Raw genomic sequence first — 24852 nt, 5'->3', positions numbered from 1 at the left:
CAGATCCATACACACAGATCCATACACACAGATCCATACACACAGATTCCAAATGAATTGTAAAATGATAGTATTAGTATTCCAGACTGTTCGAGAATGTATTTGATTAAAATTAAATTAGATAATTACTTTAAGTGTGGTCTCAGTTGATTCGGCGAGGCGAGCAGAGATGCTTTAGGTTTGAGTATTCCACGACCAACTGGATGACACCCATAGTTGTCGTGAGCTTGATTTAATGCCTTTCCAACCATTGCCGAAGCAATTTCTAATTCGTTGAAAATTATGACCATATTAGACAAAGCTAATATTTGTAATTGTTTTGTCCTTAACCCTATTTTTATCAGGGGGGGGGGGGTGTTTTCCACCAGGCTGGCACTCTTTTGCTAATAGCTCACTGAAAATTCTTTTTAACACTCTGAAAGTTTTTGACTTTTAATATAATCCTATTAGCAGCATGTATACTAAATTTTACAATTATTTACCGACCAGATCAGGTTTTATGACTTTTTTGTGCAGGCATATCATAAAATCCAGCTAAAACCCTGTAAAATCCCAAAATCTTTAATTTAGCCTAACTTTTGATCTAGGTATCCAACTGACTTCAAATTTTGACAGGTTTTAGGTATCAATGATAAAATTTAAAAAATATTTTAGAAATTTTCAAAAACTACTGACGTCATCAAAAATGACGTCATTGTTTTTTGAAAAAATTTACTCATTTTCTGCATGGACTTTAAACCCCGATTTTATTAGTATGTTAAAAATCAGCAAAATTGGTTAAAGATATTCTTTTTGGCTTTTAGAAATTCAAAACAGAATTGAAAAATCTCCATTCGTTCAACTTTAATTGCTATTTTATTGAATAGTACTTTTTCATTGGTCAGCGATAATTGTGAAACTTTGTGATGACGTCATCCCCTTCATGATGACGTCATCAACCCAAATTTTTTTGTATGAACTCCTTTTATGGTGGAGAACATTTGTGCCAAATTTCAAGTCCATACCTTTTCTAGATCAAAAGTTATACAAGGCTGGTGGAAAACACCCCCCCTTGAGAATACAAAATCCGAAAAAGCCTGATAATAATAGGGTTAAGTAAAAGAAATAAAAAAATCAAAAGATTCAATTTCAACAATACTTTTCAGTTGTTGAAAACAGATAGCTTTATCGTGGTCCCCACGATTTAGGTTAGGAATTTGAGCGTTTTTTCCAGATGCACCCCCTGGTGAATTCCAACACATATATCTTTATAAAGATTGACACTAGGCACATAACTCTTCTAAATTTCCTAAAGAATCAATAGAGAATGTAATAAAAAAGAAGTTGACATATCGATTTCGTACATGAATAGAAATTGATATTCATTTTTTATAAATACTTAAGCCCCGAATGAGGCAGAAATTCTCGTTTGCGTCGGTTTATTCAAACTACTGACATTTATATTATAGATAATTAAATCAATAAGTGGCCATATACAGAATGGCGAAAAATGTCTTATTAACAATTATCTTTTGCAGCCCTTACAAAATTCATTTGAAAGTTAATCGAGTGTCTACATTCCAACAAAATCCAGAAAACAAGTTGTTACCTTTTTGAAAAAGAAAAAAATGCAAACGAAGAATGGTTATAAATATATATACTACTCTACACGTTTAATACATTTAAAAAGGAGTTGGCTAGTGGATTAAGAACATTTTAATGTATTTTACGGCGAATAGAAAGTCGGTGTAATGCTTTCATTAAAATAGATGAGGATGATGCATTTGTTGAGCAAGTCAATCTTCACACACATGCTCAAACGGAGGCTGAAGTTACGAAGTTAAAGGTCAGCATGAAGCGGAGAGCTCAATCAACAACGGACAACCCACACCAAATTCTCTCTAGAAAATTACTAAACGTGAGTGAGGATGTTGCTGCAAACCTTCCAAGTATGGAAACAATGGGGCGAAATATTAGAAAAGCATGAGAAGATGGTGATCAACCGCCAAATCCTTTAAGCAGGGAAGAAGTTCCTGTTTTGCCGCCAGCCTTCCGTCAAACTATGGTGGGTGAAAGATTTTTTTTAGTTTTACGATAGTGGTTTTGGTGATGTAAATAGGATTTTTATTTTTGCGTCGGACATTGGCGTTCAGCTTTTAGGGGAATTTGAGCATTAGTATGCAGACCGGACTTTCAAAGTGTGTCTAGAAATCTTTTTCCAGCTTTACACCATCCATGCTCAATGTGTTTTCCGTGCATTTATGCCTTACTTCCTAACAAAACGGAGGATACACCGCAGGTCTTTGACCAAGTTTTCCAAGACATACAAAACGAAAACCTGCAGGATTTTCTTGTAGACTTTGAAAAAGCGACTATGAATGTTATCAACTATTTGAAACCAGATGCTGAGATCAAAGGTTGTTTTTATCATTTGTCTTCGAATGTTTGGAAGAAATTAAGGGAGTTGACAATTTCTGCATTGCCGGATGATCTATGCCCTTGCTTTCCTCCCAGAAGGAGATGTTATTGATGGTTTTGGGGAATTGACGAATGCAATTCAGGAAAGTTTCGAAAATGATATGGATAATTTACTAGACTACTTCGAAGACACCTACATTGGTTCAACAGAACAAACGAGGAATTGCCACGAACCAACAACAATCTTGAAGGGTGGCATCGAAGCTTCTCCCTACAAGTTTCATCATGCCACCCGACCCTTTGGAAATTTATCGACCTTCTAAAAGATGAAGAAAACTTGGTCCGTGTTGAGATTTTCCAACAACTTGTCGCCCCACCAGCCCATAGACGGAGATATCGTGATTGTAATCAGCGTATTATGACCATTATGACCATCCTAATTGTCAGACCGTCCAATATTTGAGAGCTATAGCCCACAACATTGCGTTTTGATAGCTTTATAATTCTTGAGATTTTTCGATTAAAAACATTATATTATTATATATTACTATTATGCTCAAATTGTAGTTTTTGTTTGTTTTTTTACTCTATTACAACGGTTCGTATTTTAGATTTTGTCATGAGAATACCATAAAATTAAGAATAACATAAAAATGGCAGATTTTATTATTTTCTAAGATATAAGAACTTGATTAATAAGCATTGTTTACAGCCTTTCCATAGTCTAGCATGCTAGACGACTTAACTCAGTAAATAATAGGAAGTAGAAAACTTGACAGGAGCATCAATATAGTCGTCTAGAATACTTTTCATAAAAATTCTCTTTTTTCATGTTTTTGGATAACATTTTCAGGAGGTCTTGTTGGTTTGTTTTGGTTTTTTTTTTTTTCTTTCACTTAGAAATTCTCATGGCTGAAATTTTTATTTGTTTATATATTTTGTTGTATATGATTGGCGAGACAATGTCTCGCGTTTTTATTGGCTGAGAGAAAATCAATTTTGCGTTTTCATTGGCTGAACATATTAAGAGGAGAAATCTGTTTGTTGCTAATAAGTGATAACAATTACTTGAAAAAATTAAGACAAAAGAAACGTGATAAACTATGTAGTTCTTTTCAGAGAATTTGCTATCAAATAAAACTTTTTTCTAACTTTGGAAAGAGTTGAAAAAGAGCAAAAGTAAAATGTTGCAGCGCTTGGAGTGAGAGATGTTGAGATTGTGATTATGGAAGTTGAAGAAGCAGTCGAAACTCCAAAGAAATATATCAGATCGTTATCTCCGAGTGCTCATAGCATATGTATTCTATGTCAAAAAGATATAGTTTCAAAACTTCGTCATTCCTTGTTCGAGAATGATCGAAAGACTAAACCATGTAAAGATCTTGAACAGTGTTTAAGTATCACAATCAAACAAACAACAGACTTTCGAATTATTTGTGAAAATTATAATAGATCCATCGATACTGACATTAAAAAACGAGGGGTAAAGAGAGGTAAATTCCAGAGAGGTAGGCAAGTAGCCGAGCAGAAATATGTGAGGACAAAGTTAAAAAGGCTGTCAAAAGGAACCATACAACCACCAAAAAGTCGAAAGAAATTGACAAATGAATTTGAACACTTGAAAATTGGAGCAGAGAATTTGCATATGAAAGTGAGTATTTATTTTTCAAACTTTTTCTTGTACATCAATAAAAGGAACTTTAAACCGGTTTAAAATCAATACATGTTTTTTATAAGCATGGGGTAAACTTTTGTGAGCCTCGTTTACCTAATGCTTAGCAAAATTAATTTTTCGAGTCTTGGTTGAATATGCATATGCTATGCTTATTTGATAGTTCAATTTGAACATTATGGGTGTTTTTTTGTAATTTGTGAGATATTTTTTAAAATTGAGGCCAAGCATATGTTTAGGCAAACTCTTAGTTTTTGCAAGGATTGAACCTGAATATGCTTATAATATGTAATTCTTGAAATCTGAGGCTCAGATTGTAAATAATTTGTTACTAGGTTTTGGAAAAATTGCCTCGTTTTATTTTGGAATTTTAGAATCTTAGAGTTTAAATATTTTTTTGTTGATGAGTTTTTGATTTTGTAATTTTCTTTTCATGTGATAATGATATATATACACGCTTTTTTACTACAACGTCTTAATTTCAGCTGAGGCTGGATGTTCTTATTTTCTTATCAATTTTCAGTCTAAAATGTTCTTATTGGTGTTCTTGAATTCGGTTCACTTAAAATCTAATGAAACCTTTAAATGTTAAAATTGGCTTCAAAATCGAGTAAATTTGCTACTTTTTTTAGGGGAAAAAATTAGGTACAGCATGACACAAAATTCCTGAATGACTCCTAATGAGGTTTTCAGCAAATTTTGTCAAATGTTTTTGATTCTCGGGCTGAACATGTTCTTAAGATGTTCTTAAATTTTTGCTAAATTTCAGCCTAAATGTCCTTATAAACTGGGTTCTGATAAATAATAAAACGTGTACTTCTTCGACAATAAGCTCTTTTATAATATGATCTTGAGGCTGTAAAATTCGAAAAATTTTTAGGATTTTTGGGATTTTTTGGGGGATTTTCTTTGGAAAAGTGTTTTTTTTTGTTTTTTTTCTTTGTTTTATTTTATCTATTCTAACAATTTTTAGGATAGAAATTACAAAAACCTTTAAATTTCTGTCTAATTTTTGCCTTATTTCAGGTTAATAGGGAAAATTTTTCAAAGCTTTCTTCCTAAAATAGAAATTTAATGACAATAGAGATTTGAAAGTAAATTGAGCTTTCTTTATTTTAAGGTGACTGTTTCTGAAGAGAATGGATCGGCTGAAACAGAAATCCACGTCACAAAACAACAACAAAAGTTGATTAAACTTGCCATGGCAAACAATAAGAAGCACCTGTTAAATTACATTCTATCGAATCTGACACCTGAAGATACTGAACTGAATTCCATTGTTCTTAAGTTCATTGGTAAGAACATCAAAAGTGAAATCAAACAGATCTGTTCAAGCAAAAATGAAACAACTACCTTTCGATGTAACGATGTTTCGAAATTGACCGAATTCTCATATGATACTCAATATCAAGAACTTGAAACTAATGCTCCGTTCACATTCAATTCTATTGTCAGCATCGCTAAAAACCCAAGAGAAAATCGTAATAAGAATAAAACTTTAGCGACATGTATACCAGCAGTCATGAACGCCGTGAATTCCCTGCTAATGTGTCGGAATCAAACGTTGAATCAATGTGCTGTGTTGAACAGCATCATTCTCAAGAGAGGAAAAGCTGATAAGCAATGTTTTGCTAGATTTAATGCTCTTCAAACGTGCGTTTCTTATCAAAATACACTGGGAAAGCAGACTGAATTGGGTAAAGACCATCGCAGTACAATCAAAGAGTGGAGCAGGCAGATCGCTGAATACCAGCAGGCCAAGAAAAAATCAATCCACACTGAAATCCTTGATCAGAGTAAAGAGTTTCAGTTAACCAAATGCGACAACCCTGTCAATTTAGTCAATATCGAAAGTAGTTTTCTGGACAAAGCAGCAGCGTCAAAACCTAAGTTTCGTATAATGGACAGCATCACAGAGGAAGAAAGTCTAAATGTTGACCAATTTGAGACCGAGGAGTCCGACAAGGCAATAGCAGATTTAAGTTTCGATAGTGCACCAATTCGACCAATAGAAGTTTCAACTCCAAATAAATCAATCGATGTCGAGTTCCAAGTTAGTAGATCCAGTTTCGTTTATACATACTGTACATGTTTTAAAATATAAAGCCTTTAATTCTTTCTATCATTTTTCATTATCATTGAATTTTTTCAGGGTTTTCCAAAATTTTCTTTTGTTTTTCTTTTAAAATTTCTGAAATTCTTAAAATCTCAAAGATCGATAGGAATTATCAAAATCTGAGTGTTGTTTTGTGTTCTTTCTAGAGGGGATGAAGGTTGATAATTTGGGATGAAATTAGAGAGTATTTTGTGTTAGTATATTCACTTGTGAAACAATCTCGTCAGTTTAACGAAACAGGGGTGTCAAATCTGATTTTAATTTCGGCCATTGACTTTTATCCAAATTTTATCATCGAAGGGTCATAACTTACCAAGTAACTTACCCGAAAACTATTGAAATAATTCATTATGAAATATTTCTTATCAGATCCAGCTATCGAACGATCGAACTGCTGCTGAACCACAAACAGCGATCAATGCAAAACCATCAACACCATCCAAACATCCACTATCGAACGATCGAACTGCTGCTGAACCACAAACAGCGATCAATGCAAAACCATCAACACCATCCAAACATCCACTATCGAACGATCGAACTGCTGCTGAACCACAAACAGCGATCAATGCAAAACCATCAACACCATCCAAACATCCACTATCGAACGATCGAACTGCTGCTGAACCACAAACAGCGATCAATGCAAAACCATCAACACCATCCAAACATCCACTATCGAACGATCAAACTGCGGCTGAACCACAAACAGCAATCAATGCAGAACCATCAACACCATCCAAACATCAGCTACCTAATGATCATACCGCATTCAGTCAAGATACGAACAGTAATCCTGATTTCGTGAAACTTTATGATATCTGTCGCACTTATCGCCCTCCAAAATTTGTTCTTGTCGGTGACAATCTAGAATATAAAGTGGTGAGGAGGCATATGACAACGTCAAAACAAAACATAGACTACCATATGTTTAACATGATGGGTGTTCGAAACAGAGTCAATGCACCCGTTGAATTGGAAGATATGATACAACCGCCATTGGAAAATAAATTGGATATCGATTTGTCAAATTATTTTCCAAATAAAAATGACGAAAGCAAACTTGCAACAGAATTTTCAACACTTGTGTTTCGAGTTCTTACGGAATACCGAGAGGACATGTCTCGCATGAGAAATCATTTGCGAAGTGTGATACCCCATGACTATATGGAAGAGACCAAAAGAAAATCAGAGATAGTAAGAAATTTTCACTTTTTTTCTTTTTTTAAAGCATACAGGAAAATCTTGTCGAGGCTCAATTTCATTTTCAGCCATAATTTATTTTATGCTTAATGATATGCTTAGACTTCAATTTGTTGATTTTCTTTGACTTAATGAAAATTTCGAATTTGGAGCATTGATTCGGCTCAAAAAATTAGAGTTTTCTTTGTAATTTGGCACTTCAGGCGAAAATCTTTGGTCTAAGAAAGCTCAAACAGTTTTAAAAGTAACCCTTATAAGGTCCAAGTTTTAGTAAAGGCTTGAATATCTTTGCATTTTAGCTTGGAGGAATGCTTAGCATTATGTTTATTTTAAATGATGGCCTTCTTTCTCTTGAGAAACGAATCAGTTTTCTATTAAACAAAAAATTTGATGCAGGTATATCAAAAATGTTTTTGACGTTTCCTTTACAGACAACATTGGGCATTCTCAATAAAAACGAGAACAAGACTGAGGATATGATTGAGATCATGGAAGACCTGCATACAATGGTACCCTGTCTCGAAGACGGAGAGCTGGTCAAAACGTTCGCAATAGGAGATTTGCTGACCTTGGAGAGAGAAATCCATAGCCAAGAAGATTTAAGGTGTTCCACAACAGCCATCAAAAGGCTTGAAGGTTTAATTCCAGGACTAGCAGACTTTCATACATATGGAAATTTTATGGAGGTATACTATATTTTAATGAAAGAAAAAGATTTTTTAAAGAAATTTTATTCGTCTTGATTAATAAACTTGTTGGTACACTTTGTTGAGAATGACTGTGAATCTGAATCTCAACATCATTTTAAGATTGATTGTATAAATTATAGTTCTAATGATTTGAATTTTGAATAAATTGCAGGTGAGTTTTAAGACTTCAACTTTATAATATGAAAGAAAGTAGAATTTAAGCTCTCATCCTTAATCTTTATCCCTTTATTTTACTTTAAAGGTTGTTTGGCACTTCTTGTATGACGCCTCCTCATCGAGCGACGTTGGCACACTTTACCAGGCAAGAAATTTTTTGAACGCTAGAAACGTGTCAAAAGAGCCTATGAAATGCGTAAACGCATGTGAAGAGTTGTTGAACAAGTACACTGAGGCTTTAACTCTTGCAGCCTTCCATGAATATATCGAAACCAACAAGATTGATCTATCAAAACTGAAGGAACCAACCGCGCAGAATAAGGAATCGTTGAAAAATGTGATCAGCAAGTTTGTCGAGAGCTATGTCATTGCTGAAACCCCAGATATTGCTGCAAGTGCTATCAGTTATGATTGCCAATTTTGCACTAAGTCGTACAAACGAAAGGCTGGTTTGGTAAACCATCTCAAAAAGCAACATCCTGGGAATGAACAAGATGAAAGTGAAAAATCTGGAGATGATTGTATCGTCAATTACAGCAAAAATGCCTTGATGTTAGGCTATTTGGTTAAGAACTTTGCTGACGCCAGGAGATATGGAGATGGTGAGCGAATCATAAGATTGTACAAGTTTCTCATGGTGTTGTTCAAAATTGATCATCGATCTAAATATGGCTTTTATTCACTTCAATTACTTGCTCAAATCAACAACCTTCTACCTCCAGCTCTTGCTTTCGAGTTGAAGTGGAACAGGACAGTAAACAACACTGGCCGATACGATGGTAATGTCGAGCTCGACCGTGAGCTCGAGCATCGAAACAAATATGCCAAAGAAGAACTCAAGCATTTCCAGGGAAAGCTAACTGAGCAGTCGATAAAAAGAGTAAGCCAGTCGTACGATAAAGTGAGGGAGATCGTGGACAAGTTTGACATCGAAGCTAACGTTTCAAAACAATCAGGGAAACACACCGTTCCTGATTGGAAGGCAGATGTATTGGAGCTTTCTGAACAATTCAAAAGTTCCAAACTTTTTACCGTGGACCCGAATGGAAGATCCCACAAAAGATTCCCGGGATTCCCGAAGAACGTTTTTAATGGAATTGATGCCACAACATGTAAAAACTGGGCATTGGACTCTGTCATGGACGAATTTAACAGTCTTAATATTTACAAGCATCCATTTTATAAAGTTTAAATTATAACATTATGGTTTGGGTACTGGATCTCGGTATAGATATTTATGATACAGAAAAATACAAAACGAAAATTCTATAAGTTTTATCAAACGTTTCCCCTTAAGTATTTAGCCTAATTTTGCACTACCCTAGGTTTTTTGAGCAATACATTTTATTCCAACACCCCTCCAGCAGCCCATGAGTCATTAGATTTCATTATTAAGAACCTTTGTCTTTCAATATTTCAGGAGCTATGCATTTTAGGTCTCATTTTAAAAATGTTCTTTATGCATACAAAACTTGTTTATTTTTTGCCATTGTGTTTTTTATATGTAAAAACTTTATATTTTTGTATTTTTATCACAATTTATAACTTTATAACTCGTAATTACATAAAATCTTTAGTTATTTTTGAATTTTTATCAGTAATATTATGTACATACAGAGACACGAAATCTTTAGTTATTTTTTGTATTTTCAGCCTTATATGTAAATATGTAGTAAACACATACAATCTTTTGTTATATTTAAGTAAACAAATACTTAAAAATTTAACTTTCCGTCTGCTTTTTTCCCTTTGGATTGGATAAAATAATTTTCTGACACATTTAACATAAGCAAGGTTCTATGTAAGAATAAAGTTTTATAAAAGAACAAGCCTGAGCTAAAATTTACTGGTTCTTTTATTAAGAACATTCCAAGAAATTACACCAATGTACCTTTTGTGCTTAATTGTAAGGGTGGGTGGAATAGGTAAGGGGGGGTTGGTACTCTGGGAGAAAATCCTTAAGATGGGGAAAATGGACATTTTGGCACTTTTTCAGCAAAAATTCATAAAATTGGTGGGTGCTTTATTGTTTCTTATCCCCTTATAATAACGCCTTTCTAGAAAAGTTGTACCCCCACCTAAATAAGGGGGTTCACACTATGAAAACTACCCCTATTACAATAAAGCACACAAAAGAAACCCAATCCTTTAAAATACTGACCAAAAATCGAAATGCAAATAAGAAGTATCATGGCAGATTCAAAAAATATAATGAAAACAAGGTAAGTATGCTCAATATCATCATTATTATTTGCTGTCTTTAGACCTAATCATAACCTGTGAATAGTAATTAGGAGACAATAAAAAAAAACTAACAAACTAAAAATTAAAAAAAATGTCATTTAGAAAATACTTTACTAGAGTAATGACAAAAGTTAAAAAATGTAGGTCATTTTAAAAAGTATGGTACCCCAATTGCTAAAATAGGTGAAAAAGGATAATAAATATGCTCTGAAAAGTGTTGTAGAGTTGATTTAATACAGAAAACATGTAATACAAATAGTATGCTTTTATAATTACGATATATGGTTTATGGTTATGTGCTTAAAACATGTGTTTGCCAATTAATGCTAATTCATATCCTATTATGTGTCCTATATTGTAGAAAAAACATCATTCTCTCATCAAAGTGACTTTAGAGCTATTGTATTTTATGATGTCATCAAAATTTTGTTAGAAAGTGTCAACCTGGTGATAAAAATGATAAAAGCACTATAAATATATACTACTAGTAGAATACATATGCAATAAAAAAGTCATTGCCAAATACTTTCATTCACAGTCACTTTCACCAGAAGAATCGTTGCTGAATCGATAGCGTGAGGAATTCTCAGGGTCAGAATCATCATTTGATTCATCTGAAAAATAGTACTCATCATCAAAATCTTTCTTTTCAAAGAGAGGTTCGGTTACAACTTGTCTCACGAGTTCATGAATTTGGGTGATTACTGACTTGTTCATCAGAGCAGTCTTTACATAGATGTCTTCTTCTGTGAGAGAACAGGAAGCAATATTTACAATTTGGGTGATACATTCCAGTGAAAAACCTGATGAAATACTAGGAGAAACAACCCCCTCATGGTCAGCAATCAATGACTCTCTCAATTTAGTTAGTTTAAGTTTAAGGTACTTGATACCATCAGAGTTTAAGGAGCACTCGACAACAGGTTCTGTTTGGTCAGTCAAACCAAACTCATGTAAGTCAATGGATTTACAATCTTCTTGGTTACAGTCGCATTGTTTTTCACATACATCGCAGCAAAGGTGAAGTGGTTGGAAACTTTGAAATGAATCAGTACTGTATTGTGCCATTAACACTTTTCTCCTACAAACTTCTGAATTCTTTGCATATGCTTTCATTCCCTTTGAGATTTTTGGTGAAACCAAACAGTGAGGGTATGTTAGCAAAATTGCTCTGCTTTGGGCCCCATCACGTCCAACTCGTCCTGATTCTTGAAAATAATCATCCATGTCTGAAGGGGTACCAAAATGAATTACCGTATGAAGTCCCTTGCAATCTATCCCCATTCCGAAAGCAATTGTTGCCATTAAAAATCGGACTTTACCGTTTGGATCTGATAATGATTTGTTGATCATGCTTTTCACTTCAATTTGAGTGCGGGAGTGAAAACGTGCATATGGTCTGGATAGTGGATCAGGGTAATATGAAGAAAATTTGCCATCGAATAATGAAAAAAGTTTCCTCAGATTATGGGAGGTTCTACAAAATACAATGACACGTGTAGCCTCAAAACCATTATTTGCAATATCAGTCACATAGGGTGCAAAAATTTGTTCCACATTTTTGGTTGGGCTGTCATACAGGAAATACTTCACATTTGGCTTTGAAGGAACTGCAACAGAGAGATAAACGGTTGGTACAACTCTAGATTATCAATGATCTCCTGTCGCACAGTTGATGTAGCAGTTGCAGTCACAGCTAACATTGGTGTTTTTTGGTGGTAAAAATGATCTGATCTCCGAGAGTTTGCCCATACCACTTACGAAACACATCGGAATCACCATCGCTTTCTCCCCTGTAGAAGAAAATAGAAGAAGGGTTTGTTAAGAGGAAGTAGAAGATTAGCTAAAATTATGTTCGCATCATTTTGGGGGTACTGTGAAAAATTGGACATAATTGAAAAAAAAATTGGTAGGATTATGACTTTTAGAACAAAATACTAAAATTGTTCTTTGAAAAAATCTCTCTAAGAGTGCATAATCCTGCGCAAGTTGAAAATAAATATTTCAAAAATTAATAAACATGGGGTCCTAATAACATCTTCAGGTCTTAACGGGTTTGATTGAAAAATTTACAAGTGGCTGATGTTTATTTGGCACGTAAGAGTACCTACATATTTTCTAAATCCAACATTTTCTAAATATGTTACCTTATCGGGGAAAAAAGTCGGTAAAAATTTTAGTCGGGACAATTTTGGTCAGGGAAAAATTTAGTCACTACCCCGAAAAAATTAGTCACTTTTCCCCGACTTTTTTTCTCCCGATAAGGTATCATATTTAGAAAATGTTGGATTTAGAAAATATGTAGGTACTCTTACGTGCCAAATAAACATCAGCCACTTGTAAATTTTTCAATCAAACCCGTTAAGACCTGAAGATGTTATTAGGACCCCATGTTTATTAATTTTTGAAATATTTATTTTCAACTGTTAACCCTACCAGCCCCGGGTGGACATTGTGCTCCACCACCTCTTCTCTGTCCTGTTTCTCATCAACTCTTTAATGCATCAGCCTGATATTTAATGACTTTTCCTAACCTTTAATTAGCCACATTTTGGCCAAATTTCAAGTTGATATCTTTTTCCAATCAAGAGTTATTGGCCGTTTCTGGAAACCACCTCCACAAATTAGTACAAATTAGGGCTAAATCCCAATAATTTAAAAAATGCAATAAAATTTGAAATATTTTTGCTATGGACTTGAAATTTTACATGGATAATTTTGTACCGGTAACAAAACTTTGTGCCAAATTTCATTTGAATACTAGTACCCAGTCCCATTTTATGCCAATTTTGAAAAAAAGGGCGATAACTCAAAAACGCGCAATTTTAAGCTCCCATTTCTTTTTGAAACGATTGTCATTAGGCAAAAAACTAAAAGATATGTTAAAGATCTACCTTTTACCTTTCATAAAATCAAATCAAAAACAAAAATAACCTTTTCTAGTCTTCTCAATACCAATTTTTGTAAAATACCCATTTTTACCCAAATTTTGCTAATTGATGACACATTTTGTGACGTCATCACAGTATAACTTCCAATTTTAATTTTTTTTTCTCAAATTCTTACTAAGGACATAATAAAGTAGCTCTGGTCCAAATTTGACATTCAAAGGACATTCCAATTAAAAGTTATGCCAATGTGCTCCGCCCGGGGTTTCTAAAGACACAAAAAGCCCGGGGCTATAGGGTTAAAGGGAATTTTGCTCACACCAGCCGGAAGTTTTCAGAAGTAAAATTTCAATCCCTGGCAATTAGGTCCATCCCGTTTATTAAAATTTGAAAATTTTCCAACACCCCCTGTATATTTGGCACCTGAAAGAGTAATTCTTTTTACTGTAGATGAAATCAGAAAGGTAACATAAAATATTACCATTTTTTAATACAATGACTTTCATCAACTGCTACACCAATTACACGCTGTGTGAAGGATTTATTCTTCAAGATGTCACGATTCCTTTCCAAAATTGTTTCTGGAGATGTGAAAATGATGTTGAACAGTTCATGATGAAATGCCTAAAGGGAAAAATATTCATTTTATTTCACTATTTGACTGTTTCGAGTGGGAGGGTCTGGTCAAATGGAAAAATATCGATTTTTATCAAGTCGTGGGATGTGGGAGGGCCTGGATTAGGATAAAGTCTATGTATTTGTTCAAGTGGGAGGGTCTGGTGAAGTTCCTCCAACCAAAATTTCCGAGATCTATGGTTTCTCCCTCTTTATTTTCCTCCATCAAATTTCTAATTTTTCATTTCTCCCATACCTTAACCCTACTCACCCGGGAGGCACATACCCTGGTAGATTTTCTTCCACTGAGTTTTAACCACTTAAAAAACATGGCTAAAAATTTTCGAGAATTTGTAAAATTCTATTTCTGAAATGTGTTCAAATATTTTAGACCAAAAATATGATCAAGACATCCATGGTGGATGTGTGTTCCGCCCTGATCACTCAAAGCGCAAAATGGCTAAAACTTTAAATTAAATCGTCATAAAATGATGACTACTGTTCCAATTGGGCTGAAATCTTGCACAGTAACTCAGGTTAGTATAAGGAAGACGACTGCATTAAAAAATTTGGCAATTTCAAAGTGGTTCCGTTGGTCATTTTGGCAGGGGACGCCGATAAGTCGTTTTGGAATTTTCGGCTGGGTCAGTACTAAAATATAAGACATACATGAGTACTAAAAGGATTTTCGCTAATTTTTTAAGTTAATTGAATATCCAATCAGGATTTATGGAGGGGTTTCATCAGACCAAAAAAGTCTGGGGTGAGTAGGGTTAAAAAAGGGGCAAAATCTGAATCCCCCCTTTAAAAAGGGGGGAGGATACAATGGACGTGGGAAGGCCCGGGGGGGTACTACCCTTGTCGACCGACGGGGGTGCTCCGCTAAGGTTAGAAAAATGGACCCTACGTGGGACTTGAAATTTGTGAAAAAAGTGACCCTGAATGGGACTGAAATTCCAAAATTTTCTCAAATTTTCTACTTTTTCCCCAAATTTTCCAAAAAAAGGCACCCTACGAGGGACTGATTTTTAAGTTTTGGTGTTTTTTGCGACCCTACCTGGGACTCGTGGAGGTTAAAAAAGGTACCCTAACCAGCGGAGCATCCCGCCCTGTAACCCATCTTGCCCTAGTACCCCCCCCCCCCCCGGGGGGAAGGCCTGGTAGAAAAAAGTTGATGTATCATGTGTTCGAGTGGGAGGGTCTGGTCAATTGGAAAAAAATATAGATTTTTATGTGTGTGTCTGTCTAAGAACATAGAAATGTATTTGTTTTCAAAGAGAGATTTCACATTAGAGAGAGAACGAGAATGCTGACCAGAAAGCAGACGGCTCATGTTATCAATTAATTTAAGTCCCATTTTAGAAGAGCAGTTCTGACAGTAAAGACATGAAGGATGTTTACCTTATTTTTGTCTTTGGTTGATGAAGCTTCCAGACAGCATGCCTTGATACCCAAATCTTTAAGGATTGATATTTGATTTTCTATGAGGGATGTTATTGGTGCCACTATTATAACAAGGTCTTTGATTTGATTGTTTACAGTAGTATTACGATCGCGATCATCAACATCAGCAAGACTTTTGAGGAAAGGCCAAGCTTGAAAAAGAAGACTTTTCCCACTTCCAGTTGGTTGACCAACAAAGCAATCTTTTCCTTTCAACAAATTTTTGAAAACTTCTTTCTGGTAGTCCTTTAAACCTTTAATTTTAAAAATATCTGCAACTTTTCTCCACACTTCATCCATCTTGAATTTGGAAGTTTTGTTTACGATGTTGATTGAAATGTAAATTCTCCTAACATTGGCGGCAAATTTTTATCGGACGAACCCCCTTCCGCGCTACAGTTTACAAATTTCTCATGTTTTCTCACCCCGCAGAAATCTGCGGGCCCTGCCGGAACTCCCGTAAGCTACGGAAACCACCTTAGCCCAGTCGTTTATTTTAACCATATCCCGACATAAAAATTTCCCGCTTTCAACAAAAACGTTATAAACGACTGGATTCCCAGTCTATTACACGTTGACCAAACAGCAATAAAATCTACACAAAAAGCAGTCAAGCGTCGTGTACATCACAGTTCAAACAGTTTTATTTTTTGATTGCTCAAAGTTCAGAAAATACATTACTTTATCAAACACGAAATTTTCAAAAAGGAAATAAAAAGAACATTAAAACATTAAGTCAATCATCATCGATTAATTGCGTTAATTGCTATTCCAACACAATTAAGTCCGTAACAGGCTCCCTCAAGAGCACATTTTGGGTTAATGTGGCCGAACGAGTCAGTTATTTCTATAGTTTAAGTACGCATGAACTGTTATCGCATGTTTCTCCGCGCCTCTGATGATGAGACAGAATAACTGAGGACCACGTCTCAGGTAAGTAAGTTTCAAAAGTTTGATCAAAACACTTTTGATGGCATTTCACTTGTTGTTATGTGGATTGTATTTAACGGATTTAATGTGAATTTGGTTTTTCCAATTAACATATGAAGTACGTCAATGATCGTTTCTATTAGATTAAGATGAGAAATATCAATGACGTTTTGCTTTGATTTATTGAAACATGTGGTTTTTTTGGCCAGAGCTGTCACCTTCAATTCCTTCATAGGCTGATTAGCCTATCATAGGCTGATTAGCCTATCATAGGCTATTTAACTATTTTGTATAGGCTATTTGCCGAAAATCGATAAAAACCCGATTTCTGACGTTAAACACAAGTGGTCGAAAGGGGGGACTAGGCAGGAAGGCACACCAGTAGATTCTACATGGTTTTTCAGTTTTTGAAAGAAGACAGTGACATGGCAAATATGTACAGGAATAAAAACGAGAATATAAAATAAATGAGTACAAGTACCGTAAATGAAAACACAATACAAACATATATAGTATACAATATACATAGGTGATAGTTGACAAACAGGAGTAAATATAATCCTGACATGCAACAAATAAGAGTATACACTTAAAAAGACAAAACGGCAGTAACTAATCACGAAATGTACCAATCGACAGGTAATAATAAATAAACAAAGCTTAAAAGGAATGGAAGCTCCCGAGATGCTGGGGCGGGTGGAGGAGCAAAAAAACAGCATCAGCACTAAGAAAGAAGAACTGAAAAGGGGGCCATGAGAGAAAACTGAGGCCTAAAGGACATGAGAGTGAGGCTGATTCAAGAGTCCGGATAAAACCAAAACAAACCAAATGCATCTAAACTCTGATATACAAACATATATCAGAAACTTAAACACAAGTGGTCGAAAGGGGGGACTAGGCAGGAAGGCACACAGTATATTCTACATGGTATTTTCAGTTCTTGAAATGAAGACAGTGACATGGCAAATAGTACAGAATAAAAAACTAGAATATGAATAAATGTCCAAATCCAATGTGGTAGTAGGGGTAGAGATGAAATAGGAAAAATAGAACGCTGGGCGTGCAAGCCGTGGACAGGGGCATATGTAAATAGAGGTAATTATCAGACTTCCAATCCCCCATGACGCAATGGAGTCAAGTGGAACCCCGCCTCCACGCAAGTGGCCCCACACGTCTGAATGAGTGTGACCCATATTGACGAGGAGAGAGCTCAGACCGAGAGGGTGAGCCTGAAGAATCACATGAAATCCCGGTACACAAAAACCCGATTGGATGCAAGGTGGGAATCCCTCCAACAAAAGGCTTATCCCAAGGTAGGGCCCCTGGGGTGATGGAAAAAGCACGAGACACAGCCAAAAACGGACAGAATGAGAAGAGGGTATGGCCGCCAGTGGTAGGTACAGTACGCTGAACCAAACTGGATGGTTTTACGCCACCTCACCTGATAAACCCAGAACCAACAATGAAAAATCAGACCTAGGAGAAAGATGCTCGGTGAAAAGTCCCCTGGAAACGGGCAAAAGGTGGCTCTTCCGGAAAAACAAAAAAGGAAACAAACACAAGCCCAAAAAGAATCCGGAGGTTGAGCTGGGAATGAATGAAGGAAGGGTATCCACGGTGATGGGAAGCTGTGGACGGTGGGACACCCTTAGAACCGCTTAATACCCTGAGCACGAGGACAGGAACCGTTGTCAAGGAGAGGGTTGGGGAAACCCATTTCCCGGTGAAGAAAGACCAACAAAATTTAAATAATACAAACAGACTGCGGCACAGGAACCGCACCAAATAGGCAGCATACATACAGAGGTGAGAACATTGAACCGGAGCAGGCCGAATATCAAGCATATTGCAAACTGGAGATAGACCTTACGGTGGTCGGTAGGCCGGGTATTGACAGCATAGGTGACTCACGATATAATGCACTTCTGCAGTACGAGGACGCAAACTCTCTAAAAGAGGCAGCGAAGGCATGAGCCAGACCCATATAAACCAAGAGAAAAAGAAACAGTTCTCAGACATGTGCCAGGCAATGTCATCAGAAGGATCAAACAGATCAAATTGTCACAAGATATCGAGAAAAGGCAAGATGTTTGTGTTCAGCAATCGAGAGAACATGATCATAGCAACAACATTCAGGACCCCCGGAACATGGGTACTTTAGGGCGAAATTGTATGTGGCAGAGCACCAGAACAGACGCCTGAGGTAAGTCATCAGAGTGGGTTGCGAGATGATCCTTATTCACATGCCCACTGCAGCGTGTTGTCGCAATAGATATGGACTACCTTATTACTGAGAAAAGGAGCCCAACGTCTAAGGCAAACACAATGCAATAGCCTCCTTGTAGTGATGTGCAAACCTGCCAAGCCAGGCGTATCAACCCATAGTTAGAGTAGAACCAGTCATTCCCAAACACGCACCAATACCTGAATGAACACTGCCATTAAAAATCTCAAGAAAGTCCACCACCAGAAATATCTTTAAAGAACTCTCACTCACAACAAGGGAACTGCTTTTGTAAGGAGCCCATATTCAACCCGAAGCATCTCGGTTGCTGGGGACTGGGACAGATCTGTACGCGTGTCTCAAATCTATCTTAGCGATGAAGAAACTTTCCTATCAGCCTACAGGGTCAATAGAGTCTGAAAAGATTACTTCTCAATATCTATGTAGAATTGACGCGAAACCTGTGGCATAGAACAGTCTGGATCAAACGGAGATCCTCTGAATCAGCCTTTGGAAATGCTCCAAGGGCACTGGACAATAACAGCTTTTCAGAAGTAACAACATAATTTCTGGCCGACAGTTCTTCCAAAATAGTGGCTTCAGCTTTTTCTTTAGAACCAGGGCCAACTGCAGAGTTATATTCTCCATTTCTGCAGGGCTAATTTTTGCATCGCTGGGAGCAATTGAACCATTAACCCCCCATCAAAAAAAAAACTGACGGTCAGGGTCATCAGTGACTCCTTGTCCCATAGCAGAGTCAACGGAGATGGAGAAGGTTTGTGGAAAGGAGTCATTGAGGGTCACCTCACCCACAGGATGGAGGAAACCCTGGTGAGATTCCCACAACCGGTGAGCCAACCTTACGGTTACAGATGTGCAAACCGCAGGGGGCTTCTGACATCTTTCCTGAATTAAACATTCTACAAATTTCTGATCCAGAAGAGAGGTGTGTCATAAGGCAGGACCAAAACCCTATTGTTACCCCCGCAACAAAACAAAGAAGAATCACTTTTGGATGAGGAAGCATCAGTGCTTTGCCCAAGCCACGATAGCTTCGCACCAGCGAGTATGAGAACAACCTCATGTAGGTGACTGTGTCAGTACTCCATGAGAATCCATAAGTATGCTGCAAGATACGAACTTCATCGTAGTGCAGCACAAATTGCCATGTATACTTAGTCCCAGTTCCAAGACCTTAATCGCGGGAGGAGAGTTTTTGCACATGAAGAAGGGTGGAGAGCTCCCCAGAAATAATAATTCGTAAAGATTCTAAGATTGGCAATGTTTAATTGTCCATAGTGACACTAAAAGCTTAGGTTTTGTATCCTGAAGATCAGAGCAAGTTTACAGTTATTAGTAAAGAGGATTTTCTCATCTTCACTGGACGAATTCGGGAAACAAAGTCTATAATTCGTAATGCTTTACCTCTAGTTAATCATTTGGCAACGGGTTGGACGAAGAAAACAGTTCACTTTGCGAGATAGGACGATTATTAAAGAGAGTCTTGGGAATGTGAGTTTGACAAACAAAATTCAACAATGGAGCGCAGCAGAACCAGCAAAATTAAACGAAGAACGAGATGATTGTTGTTGTTGTTTCGAAAGGAGAGGTCGGTGGAGCAAGGTAGAATTCGGCAGACGAACGATAAAAATGCGACGGGTTTCCCCTGAGTGGTTGCTTTGAGGTTACAGAATCAGCACTAAGAAAATGAAGAACTGAAAGGGGCCATGAGGAGAAACTGAGGCCTTAAATAGGACATGAGAGTGAGGCGGATTAAGAGTCCGGATAAAACCAAAACAAACCAAATGCATCTAAACTCTGATATACAAACATATATAAGAAACAAACAAATATAAAGTCCCGTCTTCTCTAAGGAATACATGGTTTCTCATTGTCAGAGAAATGCTCGTGAAAAAATTTACTTTGGGTCAATTTTGGTTTAGGAAATATTCCACTTTTTGGTACTGCGCATGCGGGTAAAAAAATCGGGCTTCTAGAGAAAAAAACCAGCTGCGCTGGAAGGTCAGCCCAATAGCTTAAAACGATTAGAAGGAAGTACAATCAAGAAACCTAAGTCGATGTTAAGCCAAAGAAGTTGAAAAGCTCATTTTGGTTGAACTTAAATATTTTTCTTGGTCCTTATACTAATCTCATGATCTTTTACATGTTGGCCCCAAAACGTCGATCAGATTGAAATTTCTCTCAAATCTAGAGGAAAGAGGTTTTGCAAAAGTTTTTGCTGCATGAAAACTTAACATCTCTACTTTATTTCCTGGCAGTTCTTTTTCAAAATTTCAATTCAACAATATTTTCAATCGCTTAAAGATAGGTAGCTTTTTTCTAATGGCCCCCAAAAAACGGAGGTTTGCAATTTAGCGATTCTCGAGATATATCTTTAGATACCAATACAAAATTTTGACCATAGTTTTTGAATGTGATTTAGGAGGGTGGGCATAAATTAGTTTGACAATTTTTACAGTATACCCCTTATGTCAAAACGGAGGTTTGGGGCCCCAAAAAGTAGGTGTAGTTAAATCAACGTTATTAAGCACAGTGGTAATAGGGAGAGAAGCTATGAACATATTTATGTTTTTCCTTAAATTTACGACCCGATGGATGAAAATTTATGATTTTTATAAAAATTTCAAGATTTTCGATGATGCAAAGTCCCAAAATGAAATTTTAGAAATTTCAAATGATAATTTGATTTACAACGCTTAATTAAGTTTCTGAAAACCAATCTCTTTTGAAAATAGTTCCATTCAGGTAATGAATGTGCTGTAAATTTAGAAAAACAGCTTAACTGAAAATGAAAATATTACGCTTTAAATATTTTTCTCCTACATTTTGTCAAAAATGACAGAATTGCCGTTTTGCTGATTCAGCAAAAATGTTAATTTTTTGTTATAAACTATTAACTGAAGCTGATAGAAATGGAATTCCAGATTTTTTGCTGTTTCTCATAATTAGAATTTTTGGTTTTATCAATGCTGATTCTAGGGCCCCAAATACTGGTTGACCTTAAGAGCTTATTTTCTTTTCCATCTTCTAAAGTCACAGAGTATCTGCATTTTCTGAAGGGCATTAGTCCGTAGAAAATTCCTATACCCATTTTCATAACTTATTTTCAATATCCAAGGAGCTAGAGTGAGTTTATGCAATTTTTATCAATTTTGGTGTTAAAATTATTTCCTTCAGACGCAAGTATGTTATTTTGAATCTGTTTTCAACCATCAAAACATGCTCATTTTAATTATAACCATCAGTATTCTTTCAAAATAAAAAAAATCGTTTATTCTGATAAATCTACAAGTCAGAATCCTCATTTTAATGACGACCTCGTTTTGGGGCCGTCGCCGCCATATACTTAAAGGTTATTTGCTATTTTTTACTAAGTTTCTACTTACAAAAGTTTGTACGCCTAAAGTATAAATATGCTGCTACATGGATCTAATCTGAAAGTTTTTTTTGCATTTTCCCTTTCACTTAAACAAAATAATTAATGTTATTGAATAAAAAGGGAAAATGAAATTAATCTGTTGAGTTTGCTTAAAGTACTTAACTTTGTCGCTAACTCGTTAAAATAGTCTAATGAGCGATCAGGTACGTGGAAAAAAGGGCGAAATGCTATTTTTGTCCATGAATCAAGCTCCTCGGCCATAAGAGCCATCTTTATGTAGTCCGCTCTTCCGTCACTATGAAGGTTCAACGCATGATATGTTTGATAAAGCTTTAGCCATGTTGTTTCAATTCACCAATATAAATTTCTTTCGCGTCGCCAATGTAAAACTATAACCGGACACGTGGATATTGAATGTAACTAAAGTCTTTTTACATATAAAGACGGCCTAACTATACAAATCAAAAGAGCGGTGAAATAAATGAAAAAAGTCTTCATCATCTACAAGTTAAAATAGGCTAAAATACCCTAAAAAGAAGCTAGATAGGTTCAATTACCAAAGAATATTCTTTGTAGATTCTTCAAGGCTAATTTCGTAATATTTTTTAAATACATTCTTATGAAAAAGTGTGCAATTATATGGGTTCTTAGCCCCAAGTGCTCGATGATATTGACCCCCCCCAAACAATTTGTACATTAAAAATGAGACGGTCTTGGTGTGGACAGTCGATAAATGTTCAGCAAAAAAAAAAACGGCGAAAGATTATCGTGCGGTAAAATGGATATCCAGGGGGTTAAATATCTATAAGGAGCGGATCCAGAGGGTAAAGTGTCTTGTCAAGTAAAAAAATACGATATCCAAGGGAAAGCATCCTTTATAAGAGAGGACTCCAGGGAGTGAGATATTTTCAAGAGTGGATATCCAGGGGGTCTTTACTTAAGGTAGGTATCCAGGGGGTTCGAAAAATCAATCCTCAACAGTGGGGGTAACCCAATCATCATTATTAATAATAATACAATACAATTTTAAATTAAAAAAAGAAAAGAATTCTACCCGCATCGCCTTCTAACAGCATTTGAAAATATTTTGGAGCATTTTTTTCGGAATTGTTTCACCCCCATACAACATGCGCACTAGTTTGTGTCTGAAATCGACCGAAAGGGGAAACTGACCACACCGATACCACAATTAGCGCCTTCCGAGTGTCTCGTGCACAAAAAGTGGCTGCATGGTCATCATATCCCTATCAATGGTAGAAAATGCTCTGTTGTTGTGAATATTCAGTGTATTTACGGACCAGAGTTTCCCAATAAACGTATCGGTATAAATCGGATTCACTTTCGATGTAGAATGTTCATACCAACCATTATATTTTTTTCAGTTTCCAATCTTCGGAGATGTAATAAAACTCGTAATCTCCCGATGTCGTTATTTTGTGTAGGAATCGTTGCCGATATAAAAGTCACAGGAGGTTCGCCGAATCCGTTTTTTATAATTTCCCAATCAGCATCCAGTCGTGTTTGTCCCAATCATAGGTAAGTGAAAACCATCCAACACCTCCTCGATTCTCCATATCACATCTGACATCTTTCGTTCCTACCCTCCCGTAGAAGATAGAGTAGATACCAGAACTTTGTATCCGAGATGGTACAGACCCGGGGGGGGTATAGGGTTGCGAGCTGACGGGGGGGTGCCGCCCGACTTTCGAACTTTGGACCCTTACCGGGACTAAAAGGAGAAAACAAAGGAAAATTTTGGGAGTTTACGACCCTTAGCGGGACTAATTTGACCATTTTGACCAAATTTCGATCTTTCAGGGGGTAAAAAGAAATTTCCTATTTTTCCACCCTTACTGGGACTGAAATTTGATTTCTGATTTTTCGACCCTTAGCGGGACTTTGGAAGTCCAAAAAAGGTACCCTTAAGGGCGCACATACCGTACCCTTCATTTGCCTAAGTAACCCCCCCCCCCCGGGGGTACAGATCTCTACAGTCTTGAATATCTGTATAATTGGGTTTCTTGAAGCGCAGTTTTGACTCGATCAAATTGGTGTAGTTGTGTTTATAAAATGACAAGTGATTGGGTTGTCTTTGGATGTTGTCTGGATGAAAAAATGCACATTTTTCATCGTGATGACATTTTGAAAAACAATGTTGTTCAACTTGGACATTGACAATGCTGTATGGTGGTTTGTTTGGGTTTTTGTTTTGACCAATCAGCTCGTATCTGATTTGCAAATGCTATTGAGATATTCCGAAAAATTTTATAAATGTGACCCGACGATCCATTTTGAAACTAGTTGTTAACAAATTTGTGTCTTAGTTAAATTTGAAGTTTGAAAAATTTTTATTGAAAATTTGTTTCAAATAACTTTTTAAATGCTTCTATAGCAACCTCCTTAAATATTGAATGGTCTGAATCTGAAATATTCTTTTAACTTTCAAGTGATTCCAATTCGTTTAAAAATAATTATTTCATTTTATTGAAGAAACGGGAACCATGAAAGATTTTCCTACCTTACCATTCATCTCATTCAACTAAATTTAAACTCTTTTTTTATAAGAACAAGTTATTTTTTGTTGATTGATGCTTGTCTGTTCTTAATTTTAGCGATTTCAGCCAAATTCTTTTATCCTGTTCTTATTTCTATGACAAACTGTGCTTTATGCCTGATTCTAATTCATAATTTTACCCATAAGTTTCTTAAATTCACACTCATCAGCATTGTTCTTATTTTTTTGGTGATTTTGAGCCTCATTGTTCTGTAGTAAAATTGTTCTTAAAGAAGGTAAGTATATTGTGTCATACTTTTTAATTATGAATTATTTAACTGCAGGATGCTGAATATGAAA

At 36.1% G+C, this 24852-nt stretch overlaps 2 protein-coding genes across 2 annotated transcripts; one reads left to right on the top strand and one right to left on the bottom strand.

The window, feature by feature from the left end:
- Window positions 1-3859: 3859 nt before the first annotated feature.
- Window positions 3860-9981, top strand: LOC136817636 (uncharacterized). The gene is made up of 5 exons (XM_067073957.1): window positions 3860-4048; window positions 5190-6122; window positions 6555-7382; window positions 7820-8074; window positions 8340-9981. Exons 1-5 carry the CDS (start codon window positions 4043-4045, stop codon window positions 9444-9446), a joined length of 3129 nt encoding a protein of 1042 aa, XP_066930058.1. The 5' UTR covers window positions 3860-4042; the 3' UTR covers window positions 9447-9981.
- Window positions 9982-11026: 1045 nt separating this feature from the next.
- LOC136817640 (ATP-dependent DNA helicase Q1-like) lies at window positions 11027-16007 on the bottom strand. The gene is made up of 4 exons (XM_067073959.1): window positions 15403-16007; window positions 13868-14010; window positions 12200-12291; window positions 11027-12108 (listed from the first exon to the last, which is right to left on the bottom strand). Exons 1-4 carry the CDS (start codon window positions 15742-15744, stop codon window positions 11027-11029), a joined length of 1659 nt encoding a protein of 552 aa, XP_066930060.1. The 5' UTR covers window positions 15745-16007.
- Between the last annotated feature and the right edge of the window lie 8845 nt (window positions 16008-24852).

Source organism: Clytia hemisphaerica, unplaced genomic scaffold (assembly GCF_902728285.1).
Source record: "Clytia hemisphaerica strain Z4C2 unplaced genomic scaffold, Clytia hemisphaerica genome assembly, whole genome shotgun sequence".
NCBI classification, from domain to species: Eukaryota; Metazoa; Cnidaria; class Hydrozoa; order Leptothecata; family Clytiidae; genus Clytia; species Clytia hemisphaerica.
The sequence above is the reverse complement of the archived record's forward strand: the minus strand, read 5'-3'. Positions and strand labels throughout refer to the sequence as shown.